The 16,325-nt window shown below is 39.8% G+C and overlaps 1 protein-coding gene across 1 annotated transcript; it reads right to left on the reverse strand.

Moving 5' to 3' along the window:
• Positions 1 to 4,802: 4,802 nt before the first annotated feature.
• Positions 4,803 to 14,063, reverse strand: LOC306854022 (A disintegrin and metalloproteinase with thrombospondin motifs 8-like). The gene is made up of 9 exons (XM_079391803.1): positions 13,060 to 14,063; positions 11,662 to 11,901; positions 10,045 to 10,177; positions 9,785 to 9,952; positions 8,740 to 9,032; positions 8,316 to 8,502; positions 8,049 to 8,221; positions 7,654 to 7,829; positions 4,803 to 6,880 (listed from the first exon to the last, which is right to left on the reverse strand). Exons 1-9 carry the CDS (start codon positions 13,741 to 13,743, stop codon positions 6,148 to 6,150), a joined length of 2,787 nt encoding a protein of 928 aa, XP_079247929.1. The 5' UTR covers positions 13,744 to 14,063; the 3' UTR covers positions 4,803 to 6,147.
• Positions 14,064 to 16,325: the final 2,262 nt, after the last annotated feature.

Consider the following 16,325-nt stretch of genomic DNA (forward strand, 5'->3'; position numbering starts at 1 on the left):
GATAACATGATGTCTGCAGAAGTAGGTAAGCAATAAACAGCTCACAAAACACTTTTTGTGGAATTGTTTAGACTATTATGTTGGTAGATAATGTGTTCAGTTCACCAGCCCATACCAAAATATATGAATAATTACAATTGGAAGCCTAGTCGGATGGTTAGTTGAAAATATTTGAAACTATTAGAGCTCATGCTTCGTTTTAAAAGTGCAGTTCTGTTCATTTTATCAGTGGGAAGGAAAGGCTAGACAGAAGATATAGTGCTAAGTTATGTAACAATTGTAGCAGATGCATCTCTTTCAGAGCCAAACTCATGCAAAACTCTTTCAAAGAGATAGAGAGCAGCTGCCTCTCAGACATGTGGAATAGGATTTTCCATCAAACAAACATTCTCTCAAAGGGGCCCTCTTTTAGGAAAGAGCACCTCTTCGAAATTAGGGGAAAAACTCAGTAGCCCCTCATTGCAGAACAAAGATCCAGGGGGCGGGATTGGATCCTCATCTAGGGGGTGGAGATTGGTTAGGTTTAGGGGTGGAGATGGGTAGGTTTAGGGATGGGGATGGGTGGGTTTAGGGATCAGGGAGTGGAGACGGGTAGGTTCAGGTATATGTAAGGTGAGAGGAGTTGGATCTAGATCCAACCACGCCTCCTGGATCTTGTGTTCTGCAGTGAGGACCATCTCAAAAAACTCTGAGGCTATGTTGGCCCAATAAAATTCAATCTGATTAAGGGAGAGCCAAAGCTTGGAGTTGTTGTTACTATTTGAATGTCATGCCAAAACATGTTTCTTACAACTCCACGCCACACATTAGGGCCACAGTGTTAGTATTACTAGACTATCAGAGGTTTCTTTGGCAGTGATGGGTTTCAAAGGAATTTTTAGCTGTCATGATTTTAAATTTTCCTTTAAATAATACAGTTGAGACCTAGTAGCCTGTTAAATGCTGGAGGGCTGCATGTCCATGTTACAACTAACGTTGTATTAAAGATCTGCCTGTGAGACCTATCCTTCAAGGCTTTGTGGAGTCAAGTCAAGTCTGCTTTATTGTCAATTCTTCCACATGTACAGCACATACATACAGAGAATTGAAATTGTGTTACTCTCAGACCCTTGGTGCATACAGTTAACATTAAACGCTGACAGTAAACATTCAAATACAGATAAATACAGTTTAAACATATGTATATACAACTAAGTGGATGCTGCACACTGGTGGTGGTTGTGAGGAGAGACCCCCCCCCCCCCACATGATTGTAAAGCGCTTTGGGTGTACAGCAATACACAAAAAAGCGCTATATAAATGCATCATTCATTCATTCATTCAACTATACAGATATACAAATGAGGACATTGTAGAAAAATAAAGAAAGAGATAGATAAAGTGGCATAAGGCACATGGCAGATAGAGTGCAAACCAGTTAAATAAAACAAAACTGTGCAGATATATGTGTAGTGCAAGAGGAGCTTATCAGTCTGTGGACATTTTAGAAGAATAAAAAAAGGAGATAAAGTGGCATAGGGCACATGGCAGAATAGATAGAGTGCAAACCAGTTAAATAAAACACAACTGTGCAGATATATGTGTAGTGCAAGAAGAGCTTATCAGTCTGTTAAAGTGACAAGAGAACAGTCTTTTTATCAGACTATCCGAAGAGGTAGTTTGCAGTCAATGCTGGATGAGGTAGTGATCAGTCCAATGCTGCACAAGTGACAGGTGCTGGTCACAGTTTTTAAGTGTGTGGGGGGGGGGAAGGTCCTGGGGATGTGGGGAGCTGGGGGGGGGGGGGGGGGGGGTCGTAGTATCAAAGTTCAGTGTTGCATGGGGTAAAAGAGGGGAGGGGGGGCAAGGACGGGAGGGAGTTCAGCTTCCTGACAGCCTGATGTATGAAGCTGTCCTTCAGTCTGCTGGTCCTCGTCTGGAGACTCCGCAGTCTCCTCCCTGATGGCAGCAGGCTGAAGAAGATGTGTGTCGGGTGGGTTGGATCACCTGCAATGCAGAGGGCTTTGCGGGTGAGACGGGTGCTGTAAATGTCCTGGAGGGAGGGGAGAGAGACACCAACGATCTTCTCAGCTGCTCTCACTATGCGTTGAAGTGACTTGCGGCAGGATGCGTTGCAAGCGTCATACCACACAGTGATGCAGCTAGTTAGGATGCTCTTGATGGTGCCTCTGTAGAAGGTGCACATGATAGGGGCCGGGGCTCTGGCTCTTCTAAGTTTGCGGAGGAAGTAGAGATGCTGCTGTGCTTTCTTGGCCAGTGCTACAGTGTTGTTAGTCCAGGAGAGGTCCTCTGTGATGTGCACACCCAGGAACTTGGTGCTGCTCACTCTCTCCACAGTCGCACCATTGATGGTCAGAGGGGCATGCTGAGTGTGTACTCTCCTGAAGTCAACAACAATCTCCTTCGTCTTCTCCACATTCAGAGAGAGATTGTTGTCACTGCACCACCCGGCCAGGCAGCTCACCTCGCTCCTGTAGTTTGTCTCATCTCTGTTGCTAATGAGACCCAGCACAGTCGTGTCATCCGCAAACTTAATGAAAAGGTTGAAGTTGTGTGATGGTGTGCAGTCGTGGGTCAGCAGAGTGAAGAGGAGGGGGCTCAGTGGTAGCTTTGAAGCATGTGGTGACAACGGCCTGATTTAGCGAGATGTTGAAAATGTCTGTGAAGACATCAGTGAGTTCCACTGCACAGTCTCTCAGTACACACCCAGGAATGTTGTCAGGACCCGGAGCTTTGCGTGCATTGATCCTGCTGAGGGATCTCCTCACACTGTCCGGGAACAGCGTCATCAACTGGTCGCCAGGAGGAGGTGGAGTCTTCTGTGCAGTGGTGCTGTTATGTGCCTCAAAGCAAGCAAAGAAGGCATTCAGCTCGTTCAGCAGGGGGATGGTGCTGTCACAGGTCTGTGGTGGGGGCTTGTAGTCCGTAATGGTCTGTATCCCCTCCCACAGGCTCCGAGTGCCTAGCTGTCTTCAGTCCCTCCTCATCTCCAGCTCTAAAGGCAGCGTTCCGAGCCTTCAGAAGTCTGTAGACCTTCCCTGTCAGCCACGGCTTCTGGTTGGCCCTGACAGTGATAGACTTTGTGACCGTTACATCATCAATGCACTTGGTGATGTAGGCAGTGACAGTCTCTGAGTACTCTTGGAGGTCTGTAGTGCTGTTTTGTGTGGCAGCCTGTTTAAACATATTCCAGTCAGTGGTGTCAAAACAGTCTTGAAGTGCCTCTGACGAGCCTTCCGGCCACACTTGTATCTGTTTGTGTATTGGTTTGATGACTTTAACGAGCGGTCTGTATGCAGGCATTAGCATGACAGTGATGTGGTCTGAGGCTCCGAGGTGGGGGAGGGGGAGGGCCTTGTAAGCTCCTCTCCGGGTGGTGTAAACAAAGTCCAGAGTATTTTTTCCCCTTGTTGGAAAGTCTATGTGTTGGTGTATTTTTGGGAACACACTCTTTAAGTCTGCGTGGTTGAAATCCCCAGCCAAGATGAGAAAAGCATCTGGGTGGGCTGTCTGCTGCTCACTGGTGTGCTAGTACAGATCATTTAGTGCCTCACTCCTGTTGTTGTTGTTGGAGCTGGTAGGGATGTATACAGCAACGAGAAGTATAGCTGTATATTCCCTCGGTAGATAGAATGTCCGGCACTTAATAATCATGAACTCCACCAAGGGTGAGCAGTGTTTGCAGACCACAACAGCGTCGCGGCACCATGCATCATTGATGTAAACACAAAGCCCGCCGCCGCAGATCTTACCTCCCTCGACGAGAGCTCTGTCAGCTCGATAGCATGTTAGCCGGTCGAGCTGTATGGCGCAGTCCGGTACGCTGTTGTTAAGCCATATTTCCGTAAGCAAAAAAACACAACAGTCTCTTACAGTCCTCTGAGTAGAGCGAAGTAGTTGGATGTAGTCCAGCTTATTGTCCAAAGAGCGTACGTTCGCCAGCACGATGGTGGGGATAGCTGGCTTGTGTGGGTTGGCTGCTAGCCTAGCTCGGATACCTCCGCACTTACCCCTCTTCTGCTTCCTCTCACGCCGCTTATAGCGCCTCCGCTGTGGGCGAGATGCAGTAGTGGGGGTCGGTGATGGAGTAGGCCTTCAGAGCAGACCGAGGTCCCGCAGCTCTTCGACGTGCGCTGAGTTTAACTCTAAAAATGTGATTCTGCCAACATCGAGCAGAAACTCTTGACTGTATGCGCGCTTAAAGACAGGTAGACGTGACGAAGATGTACAAAAACATTGCGACTTACAAGACAAAAAACACGAAAACACCGTTCTGTCGGGGGAGAGAGAAGCCGCTGCATCTGTGCGCGCTGCCATGTTGTCATGAAGAGGTGTCTAAATCACTTCAGTTAACCACTGGCATACCTCAGGGTTCGGTGTTCAGCCCTCTCTTTTTTCGACCTGTAAAATCTTTGATTCCTGTCATTAAGCCCGATGACTTTTCTATTCCTGTTACACAGATGATATAGAGGGTCATTACAGTTCAACAATCCCAAGATCTCAGCATGTATCTCAGGAAATCTTTCTGATATTTTGGACTAGATGAAGGAGCTCCACCTCTAGCTCAACCTTACTTAGGTCAACAACACTACAGGCAGCCAGGAATCTTATTTGACATCCAGATGAACTTTACAAACCAGATCCATGCTCTGTGATATCAGGAAAATCAGAACCTTCCTGTCTGATTATGCTGTGCAGGTCCTAGTCCAGGAACTTTTTGTAGCTATTCATATGTCTATGTTTTGCCCATTACATTTTTGCTTTAGCTTTAATTACATACATTTGTCCAAAAATATGTTTTTGTAATGTTTAAGCATTTTTATTTTAAGACATGTCATTGATAAGTTACAAAACAAAAAGAAAGGAACATCTGGAAACACTGCATAATTTGTATCCATTTTATACAATACAAAATGTACAAAAATAAATAGATTTACAATGAAGAAGTAACAAAGTACAATCCTTCACTGAAGGGATAATACGTTGTCGCGTTTATAATATGACTAATATGACTAATGTATACAACTGGAATGGTCAATACCATATTAACATTCATATACAATCATTTTTAAAGGAGCATTAACTATTTCTGAGTTTAGTTTCATGTTGTACTGTTTTTTTCTCAATATCGTTCACATCTACACAGTTCTTTCAAGCTTTCAGATATATCCACTCATGAAGTATGAAAACCCTGGAAGGACTGATGTTTCCAAGCATCCAGGTTTTCAGTCACGTAGCAGTTAACAAATAAAACAGTGTTTAATATGAAGAACAGCGATAGTAAATAGTAAGTTATACAACCCTCTGAATGGACACAAACATTATGTTTGTTGAGGAATTTTCAAAAGCTAGATCTAACACACCTGTAATTATTAAAGTTTCAGAATACAAAGTAGGCTCAACCACTGTTTACCTCTGATACAGTTTTAAATATAAATGAAAATAGCTCTAATAGATTTATATGATGCATTTATCAAGAGTTTTTGATACGGTTTAACTCTGAAAGTGGAAATAAGCCACTGATAAATGAAAGCCAAGGTTTATAAATTAAAAAAATATTAACCCGATCACAAAGTAAATCAATAAAAAAAGAATGATAGCACCTTCATAGCGGCTTAGCAAGTGACAGCTCCTAATAAAATTTTCCCATTCCAAGTTAAAATAATTTCATTTTTTAATTCCAAATTTTATCTCAAAACTGAATTTTTAGTACATTTGAATGTACAAAAAGAAAAAAAAAAATGGAACTTATTTAAAATAATGTCAGCCTGAAATAAATGTTAAGTCTTAGCCAATCTGTGTGTTTTGCATTTTTAAGAATCATTAAATGTGACTTTTTATATAAAATAATTTATGTGGAATGCTCTAAGAAAGCAATTTTGGGAGACAGATGTTAGGGAAACTGCAATAAAGCATTGCTTGCTGAGGTAGATATCTACTGGATCAATAGTGGTTATAAATACATATCTGGAAAACCAAAGCCCAAGTGATCAGTCCGTGCAACATTCATGAAAGCTCAACCAATTTTCCATCTAAAGCATGAATATTTCCTGCTCCAACCTGAAGCACGGTCAAATTAAAATCTTTATATTCTTTCACAAGAGTGTCTTATCACCTCTGAATAATTTGAAAGCCTGCATGATGTCCTCAACGCTCTTGGTAGAAACACTTTTCAGACACTGATTCAGGCATCTTGGCAGGGTCACAGTTCTCCGGTTCCACAATTTTTCCAGTGTAATCAGTGCAGAGAATCCGACGCTGACGTTCCCCGTGGCCAAAAGTTTGTGTGCACGAAGACCAAGGCCCTATTTGCCATATGGGACACGGTAAGTCTGCGCAGGGCCTGATATCAGAGGGTCTGAGATCTTTATTGCAGTGGTTTGAATAGAAGCCAGCATTGTCTTTACAGTCCACATTTCTCCTGGTCCATCCTGAGCCACACGTTTTGGAACATTCAGACCACTCGCCCGAGACCCACTGTGGAACCCCAAAAGGATGAATAAGTTTGCCAGCAATGTTTTTGTCTTTGGGTTTGCTAAAAGACATGGTTTTGGGGATGTAGAAGGTGTATTTGACCTTCGGTGGGATAGATTCCCCAGCGGTGGAGAGCAGCTGTATTGTGATTGGTTCCTGTAGCTGACGGAAGCTCTGAAGTCTCTCCAGTGTGGTGGACGAGCCACTGTATTTCAGCACAGCCCCCAGCACTGGAATATACTGCTCCACTGTGGATACCGAGAAGTTGCCATTCAAGATATAATCACTATTTTCTCTTCGTACAGCCAGGTAATGTCCATCGTGTGGTATACTTCCATGGCTCTGCTGTTTGATGTTAATGTTAGTGGCTCCACTTGGAATCGTCACAATGTCTCTATATCCATGGCTAAAGAAATGGGAAAAATTTAGATAGAGAGCAACAATCAGGTTCCGGAAGTAAAAATTCATTCATTTTCTCCTTAGGGAAATAGATTTTTAACGATAACTTTAAAACTTGAAAGAAGACCTGTTGTGAGCTCAGAATTTGTTAATCAATGCATGCTTTTGTTAAAGCCATCTGTTTGCATTATTTCAACTTTTGTAAAATAAACATGTTTAACTGCAAACAAAACCCATGATTATGAACAAAAACATCCACCAGAGACTGGTGGCAACCAAATCATGCAGGAAATGCCCTCTGTCATCAAGCACTATAAATGATGTAATTAAGTCGGTCTCCTTAGGTCTCAAAGTACTTAAATATTTGTGTATATATAAATATTTTGCAATAAATGTAACATATTGTTTCTACAGATATAATCAACAACTTCAAATGAATAATTTTTATTTTAGCTTCGTTTTAATTTGATTATGCCATTTGCAATCAGTCTTATGCCTTTGTCTTTTTGTCTGATTTTCAAATACTTTTTTGCTGTAAATCAAAGCTGTGATTCACCTTTGTAGCTGGTTGGCTTGGTTAATGGCTTATTATGCTTTAATAAAGACTTTTTCAAAATTCCTATTGGAAAAATGAATGGAAAAATACTTCTGGAATCAACACATCTGAAAATGTGGTCAGCCACATACAGTATGCACTCTATTACTGTGGCCATAATAAGCAAACTTCCATATCAAACTTTTCAACAGTATACATTAAAAATAGCAGTGAGATATTCTTACACGACTTTATTGAATGAGCCAGATATCATCCTGCAGCTCTGGCCATTCCCTCCACACACGCCGCATTTGTCCAGCTTCTTATTAGAATCGATCTCCAGGTCACAACCGGCTTTGATACACTGGCCTTGCACACAAAATGATGTGGTATCTGGACCACATGGGGTTCCATCAATTACCTAAGATTGAAACAATGGTTATACTTACAACAAAGTGAACTTTTATTCACTCAAACAGTACAGCTGACACTAACAATGCCAAGGTCATGGTTTCGATTCCCAGGGAAAGTAAGAACTGATAAAATGTTTAACTTGAATGCAGTGTCTAAAAGCATCTGCATAAAAGTGGATAAAAGCGTCTGCCAAATGTATAACTGTAAATCTTAAAATGTGACTTACTTTAGCTGCAAACACTCTGAATTCACTGCTGCCTCTTGCTCTGCAAAACAGTTTACACCTATCCCGTAATGACACTCCAGCGTATTTTGGTATCCACTGCTTCACATTTCCATGAACATCAAAGTGATTTGGATTATTGTACTTCTCACATTGTTCTTCTCTGAAATTTTTTCCTGCAATAACAAAGAATTGTTACCTTTTATAATAACACAATATGAAAAGACAGATAGCAAACTAAATTTACTGAGACTGGAGAGAACAACCCACCTTGGTTATTCTCACAGGTCTGTTTGTTGCAGGACTGATACTTCACTCTCTGGCCCACACAGTATTTTCCGCCGTTTTGAGGAGATGGATGGGTGCACTCTCGGTAGGAGAACATCACTCCACCTCCACATGATCTGGAACACGGTTGCCATGTTCCCCACTCGCCCCAGCCTCCATCTACAGCCGGCTAAACCAGAACAACCACACAACCAAATTAATGCTGAAGTGTTTGATTTCAGTGGCACAGTGGCAATGGCACTAGGGTGGTACCTTTTCAAAAGGTACACCTTTGTAACTTTTTTATCCCTAAAGGGTGCATATTTGTTCCTAAAGGTATATTTTAGTACCTAAAGAGTGCAATTAGTAGGGTATAGATAGATAAGTACTTCTAAAAATTATTAAACGAAAGGCCAGCTTCAAATACCTTAGGCCTCATGACTTCCTCAGAGGACATGCATAAGCTGTTCAGGCAGGTCCTGTTGGGGCCACAGCTTGTGCCGTCTGCCCAGGGAAGACTCCCGTTCCTGGTTGTGCACACAGACTGACCCTCTTGCTGGCACCAGAGCTGTGCACACACCTCGCTGGCTGAGGTGTTGGGACAATGTGAAAACTCCTCTCCAAATATCTGTTGGCACTGGCGGTCCAGGCTGTAAGTTATGCCTGGCAGCTCAGTGGGTAAAGCCACTATCGTCTCAGGGGTGTCCAGTAAACAGTCTCCTGTTATTATCCGGAGGAAGAGTTAGAGTAAATCATGAAATCAAAGGATTGTGCAACAGTAGGAACATTTGGCTCTGGAGCTAACATTAAGGGAGACTCGCAGGAATGCACATCTGGGGGAATGAGCCGCGAGGAGGAACACGAGTGAGCACTAATGCACGTGGGGAACAAGGGCCACTGCCCACTTCAAATGATACAGCGGTTAAAAAAGGAAATGTGCAAGACCGATACTACAGAGACGCGGCCCAGTGGAAAGAAAACATTTGCTACATTCCTGTTTTATGACTTGGAGGGAGGTGACAGGAATGCATCCTTTCTGACTCAATGGAAAGGAAAGGAAAAAATAAGAATCTACTAATTATATGCAAGAGGTGATGTAAAAGTATTTTACTACAAACGAGGGGAACCCTGACACTCAGTGCATAATGTAAGCTGGCTTTTTAATAGCATTCACAGGAATTTTACACAGGAGTTTTGTTAATTAAGTATTAGTTTTTTATTAAACAGCAAATACTGCTGTTTCTAAGAAATAAAAATAAAATATTATGACAAACTGCTTATTTATTTTCAAGACTTTCATTCTTTTAATTAGGCTTTTTGATGATGTTATCAGGACAATTGTTTCACTCACTTTGACATTTTTGACATAAAAATATCCAATTTAACATGTTTATAATAGAAAACATGTATTCAAGTCACTGTTCATATGAAAAGCCCATGAAGTGATAAATAAAGATGAAGGGTGCACATACCATGTCCATTATCGAAAAACTCTGTGACGTGCAAAGCACTGCAGGGAGACCAAGGCAAGGTCTTACTGAGCTGAGTGAATACAGGGGCCATGATATGGTGCTCGCCTAGATGTCTAAAAAGCTGCGCACAGTTTTTAGTGTCATCATGAGGCATACTCAAAACGTGGCCTAAAACAAGAACAAAATCATATTACTGATGGTCAAATCACCTAGACAATTGCTTAGGGTTATTATCAGATATTATCAGAGGACATCCAGACCTAGTTCGTGTGCAGTTGTGTAAGCAGCCTGAAGGCCATTGTCTTCAACAACAGAACAGCTCCTTTTAGTGTCACACATGGTTCCAACATCAGCTACACCCAGAGTGTCACAGCTCTGATGTCCACAGATGTCCTGAAAGGCAGTTTGGGATACAAAAAAAATGTAATTCTTATTGCTGTTCCAGGTCTGTGGTTAATAGTAAGAGCAAAAACATATTTGCCAGTGTTTCCATCGTAAAACCAAACAAATAAATAGTTTTGGCAGGCGGCAGACCTATGAAGTGAGAAAATGTAACTATGTGGCATCTGAACTGTATCTGAAAAACATGCCTGGAGTCTTTTCCATCCTTTGCCCAGAGATCCAAGATGGAAACAAATGTTTCCAAAGCAGAAGACCACAAAACACACATGATTCAAGGCACATCTGGCCTTGGCACAGTCCGAGAGTAAGTCTCACATGTGTTCACCTTTCAGAGGAGCTGCTGTCTGTAGTCAGTCTGCTCCTATTTTCAGCCTCATTTTCAATATGTCATAATGTCTGCCCTAGTAATGAGCAATGCGGCAAACACTTTTCAAAAGGTCGAGTTTTGAACCTGGCCACATGCACACTTTTTAATGGTACAACCAAACAACCCGTTGTAGAAAAGAAGTGTGCTTAATTTTATTGAATGTGCACTTGCAGTGTACTTTAAGTCTTGTAAGTATATTTAAAAAAAAACTGTACTTGCAGATAATATAACATTAGTGAAATAAAAGGCAACTTAAGTGTACTTAAAGACAGTAGACGTTCATGTTTCTTAACAGTGTTGGGGAGTAAACTAGGTACATGTAACGACATTACATAATTTGATTACAAAATAAATGTAAATGTAATCTGTTACAGTTACTGAGAAAAATTTTAACAATAACAAAGAGGGTTATATCAATATTCAATCTAGGATATGCTGAATAATATTAATGTGTTGCATTGCATGTTTTTGATGTTCCAGTGCTTTAAAAGTGCATTCCAGTACTGAGCTTTAAAATGAAATTATTATAATCTTAATTCAAGTGATGAAGGATTTTGAAATACAGTAGTTGAGTACTACTGTAAGGCTAACCCTGCCTGGTTTAAATGTTTGAAAATGATCAACAGAATATATATAAATACATGACACAGACGTTTCAATAGAAATGGCATGAAAGTATGTTTAGGTTAACATAAATGCTTGTCATTACATTTGGCAGTACATTTTACCCATATTTCTAAGACAATAGAAGATACATATTACAAGAAATTACATATAAATATGTACTTAGGTCCTACTTAAGTGAGTCAAAAAGCACTCTTAAGTTTTAACTAATTGCATTTAGTATAAATTTATGTAGTTTAAATTTAAAACATTAAAACATTTTATTTAATTGTAAATAAGTGTATATTATTTATTATATTATTTTAGTACTCTTTGAATGTACAGTATATGCTAAAGTATTTTTTTTTTTTATAATTTTTTTTTTTTACAAGGGACGACTGTTCTAAATTCAGCTAATGGCAAGCCTCTCACTTAATGATGATTCCATAAATAGATGTCACCTGACTGAAAGTGAACCTGAAATATGCAATAAATCACTGCTTACCTCTCTAGTAAAAAGTATGGCTGTATCGAAGTGCTCCGGATGCCTGTGGCTGGGCGGGTTGAATAGCTGTTGCCAGGCACAAAAGTTGCGCAAAGTGACGCCTCCATTGCTTGAGATGGACGGCCCAACCTCTTCATCCTCCACGATCAGCATCTTCACAAGCACTATGTTGATGGAGTTCTTAATGCTGGGATGCTTGTAAATCTGAGCAGCCACTGACATCAAGGTCAGTATGTAGTGCTAAAGAGAGAAAACCAACAGCTCGATATTCGCCAACTGTGCAGCAGAATGTTAAGTGTAAAAGCATGACATCTTGGCAGGACAGCTCAGAACTCTACAGTTATTGTGGACAGTAATATCTCCAGCTTTTTCACATGCAATTCACTGCATTAGACAATGCATGGTAAAAAAAGAATCCTTTCCGTATAATCACCTGCATTGATTTCCCATATTTACTGTATAATCTATATTCCTTTTCAATAGTCTTTAAATGAGAATCTTTTTTAGCTGATACAGCCAAAGACCACAGATTCTTCTAGATATATATATATTTTTTTTTTTTTTCTGTCGACTCTACACAAAATATATGGTTTGTTTGTCGGAAAGCCCTGACGTCAACATTAGGAGCAGCTGACATGGGTTGCTTTATGAGGCATTGTGTTTCCATCTGCAAATTTGGAGATTTGGATCCCAGTATCAACATCTGGATTGCTATCTGCTTCATGATCCCAATCCGGACAGCGCATTTTTTCGCACTGTAGTCTTTTCCAATCATTTGTTTTCGATGACTCGATGAAGGAGAATTTCAGGGGGTGGTGGATCTATGTGGGTGTGAAGATCAGTACAGTGCAATTCATATGGATCGTGACTCACACAACTGCAGTCTATGGTATACACATTATGAAAGGTCCCTCAAGGTAGATCTTACTGTAAAAAAATTTTTATCCTTCTTTCGAATTTAGAATAAGTATTTGGCTTAAAAGGGTGGGGTGTAGCCTATAATTAGTATTTATAAAACTAAGATGGTTTGCACGCCTTAACCAAATAAGACCACCTTAAACCAGTTAAGACAAGCAAACAATTGTAAGTCAAAAACTAGGACTGTTATATCAGCAAAGCTTTTATTTGAGTTCTAAAGAACTTTCATTATATGTAAAGACAAGTAATAGCTGGTGCAAGCTGGTAGCTCATCTTAGACCAGAAAGCTACCAGTCAGTTATGTTATCTTAAAATGGTCAGGCAGGTTTTTAGAAGATGACAGCTGGTCAAAAGTACCAGCTTGGATCATCTTGAACAGCTTAGAGCTATCATGTTCTGAAACAGCTTCAACTAGATTTTTCATCTGTCTAAAGTGGTCAAATGAAACACATCTTCAAATGTACACTTGAGAGCCCCTACCTTTATCTCGTCTCCATAGAAATGTGTCAGAGAAGCGTCACCGACCACCAAAGTCTCAATAAACCTGGGAGTAGAGACAAAGCGCCTGCTTCTAGACATCGAATCCGGATCATCATCTCTGATATCTGACAGCGATTTAAAGACCTGCGGAGACTTTGTAAAACGTCTTCTTTTAACGACATGCAGCTGCTCGGTTAACTTTCCAGATGTTTCCAAGCCGAGAAGTTTTGGTTCGATTAGATATTCTTTACTATCGGTGATAAATGATCCTAAAATCCCATGACATAAACTGACAGAGACAATAGAGTCCTGGTCGGAGTCAACAGTGCCTGTGTAAAAGCAACCTTTCAATAATTCTGCTCCAGTCTCCTCAGTTTGATTCAAGGACTTATAAAGTTCTGTCAGCTTGCTAGTGGACTCAAGTCTTTCTTGTTGTTTGGCTTTGATGCGATAAACCTTCAGTGCTGGCGATATAAAGGTGCTGTCCGGTATCAAATTAAGTGTGAAATTCCTGCCGAAAGCCGTGAGTCTGAAGCTGGGCTGTTCTTCACTCCTCTTGGCCACTCGTCCTGCGGTCCTTCCAGTCAGCCGTACAGGTACAATCTCCTCAGTCTCAAATGAGTGAGCAGATGTTTCAGCGAGGAGGCAAACAATTAATACAGATGTGACTAAACACGACCACATTTTATTAAATAGCCGCTATTCCAAAAAATAATTAATTAATGTCTAATTGATTAGGGATAATTTTTTAATTTGCTATTTAAAATTACAATTATAAACTGGTCTTACTTTTCTGAAAACCATTAATATCATACAAAATTTACAGTCAGAATCCACATGCCTTCATTAGGTCAAATCTATTTTGAAAAATAATCAAATAAGCAATTTAATGCAACCTATAGGTTTAATTGAATTCAAGCGAATACGGAGCCAAGTTTGTGAGCTCGTAAGTCCACCGGACTGTCTCTGGATTGAGGCGCTGGTATTTATACTTTCTGAGAAATGAGAGGTTTATTTTTGATATCCAGCGCTGCTGCAGTCTCTCCTCCCACTGTGCGCTCATGAAAAACCTCTGGATCGGGTTTGCCCAATGAAAACTGAGAAGCACAGCCCTTCCTAAATAGCAGCAGTTTGTTAACCGTGTAGTTATTAGTAGTGCATTTTTAGTTTTAAAGTAACATAGTTTATATATATATATATATATATATATATATATATATATATATATATATATGTTAGTGCAAAACGTCAAATATTGTATGATGTATTTTATATAACTAAACTCTGTTGTGCATATGTAGGCCTATGTATGATTTTTTGTAAAAAAAATAAAAGTACGAAAAACGTTATTTTATTGCATAAAACCTAGCTTTTATTCAAATTGTAAAAAGCATCGGTTGCATTACTGTTTGTTATATTACAATGCTAGAGCATACATGGAGAGAGGCAACATAATGTTCAATCTCCACAAGGTGGCAGTAAGACATTGTATGTGAATGTGCACACAAGAACACGTCATCTTCATTTGTTTTCGTTCTGATTCGTACAGTCTCAAGCAGTTTATGAATATTCTCTGGCTCAGACACCAGAGGGCGACAATAATTTAGATGAGGTAGAAATAAGTTGAAAGACTACACTACTGGAACCATAAGTACCTAAATATGTAGATTTGACATTAAATTGTATTTAAACTTTATGCTACAAGATAAACTGTATTATTGTAGGCCTATGAGTATTCCTCAACATAGCTAATGTATATAGTAGAATAAATATGTTGTTACATTAGCTGTAGTATATGTAAAGTTACAATAAAACATTTTCACTCAGTTATACATTTGTTGGCAGTGAACTCCACCAAGAAGATTATAGTAAACAATCTTTTCATAAGCATTTATGTTTATGACAATAACTAATCTAAGTAATCTGTACGGTTCACAACCAGTCTGTATTTCATATCCATTGAGAGTGGAAAGAAAATGCACAAAAACAAGATATCCATTGGTTTATAGCACATAGTGAACTTCCATTCTCTATAACCCTAGAAGCAATGTTATACAGAATATACATTTAGGTCAGCAATGATGGTAAATATAAATACAAATATAAAGAGAGGTCCTGATGTGTATTCTAAAAACCGATGGAGCTATTCCAATATCCAGACAGGCTAGTCCATATCACTATATCAAATGTGACTTGTTTCACTGTGGGCAAGGGCAAAGAAGCTGCAGTGTTCCCAGATGTGAATCATCTGGCAGTTCATGCAACAATTCACAGTAGATGTCATCATGGTCAGTCATCTACTGTTTGTGTTGCTTCCAAAGAGCTTTCAAGGTCCGGTCATGACCACATGTGTGCAGCACACCTGATAAGAGGGGGTTGGGGGAAATATGAAGGACTTGCTAGGCTATAGCATCCAGCAATACACAAACTTGCAGAGCCTAGTTTGCAAATTATGAAATCAATCAATGTTGGACCTGATTTATATGGATTCTGGTAACAAAGCATCACTCAAGGGAATACATGATGGTTAAAAAAAGGGGTAAAGACTGTACATGCTCAGGTACATATTTTCGAATAGTATATTACAAATCTCACTATTCAATAGGTTGCATTTGTTTGATGGAGTATTGATGACATAAATTTAGATTTTTCTTACTGTCAAATGGCAATAAAAATAGATGCAACTTTATTTATAAAAAATGTAGGCTAATTTATTCAAACGTTATTTACCAATGCAGAGACAATATCTTTTAAAGTAGCTATAAGAAAGATGTATTGCCCATATAGTTTTAAATGTTCAGTGCGATTACTGACAATAACTGACCATGTATCTTTATGATAATCGCTGTGTGATGTTTGTGAATACTTTTGAGTGTTGACTCTTAAAGGGATTGCTCACCTTCAGTTGCTGGTCCCCATTGACTTCCATACACTCTTAAAAATAAAGGTTCCAAAAGGGTGGTTTCACAGCAATGCCATAGAAGAACCAGTTTCGGTTCCCCAAAGAACCTTTCAATGAACAGTTCTTAATTTTTTATTTTTTTTTTCTTAGAGTGAAGAACATTTTAATAATCTAAAGAACCTTTTTAAATAACCTTTTGTGGAATGAAAATGGTAAAGGTTCTTTGTGGAACCATTGATGCCAATGAAGAACCTTTATTTTTAAGAGTGTATGGAAGAAAAAACACACACAATTCAATGGGGACCAACTGAAGGTGAACTAAACTTAAGTGATGCATGGCTTTAGGGATGATTTACATTCAAAA

Source organism: Barbus barbus (genome assembly GCF_936440315.1).
Source record: "Barbus barbus genome assembly, chromosome: 34".
Classification (NCBI taxonomy): domain Eukaryota; kingdom Metazoa; phylum Chordata; class Actinopteri; order Cypriniformes; family Cyprinidae; genus Barbus; species Barbus barbus.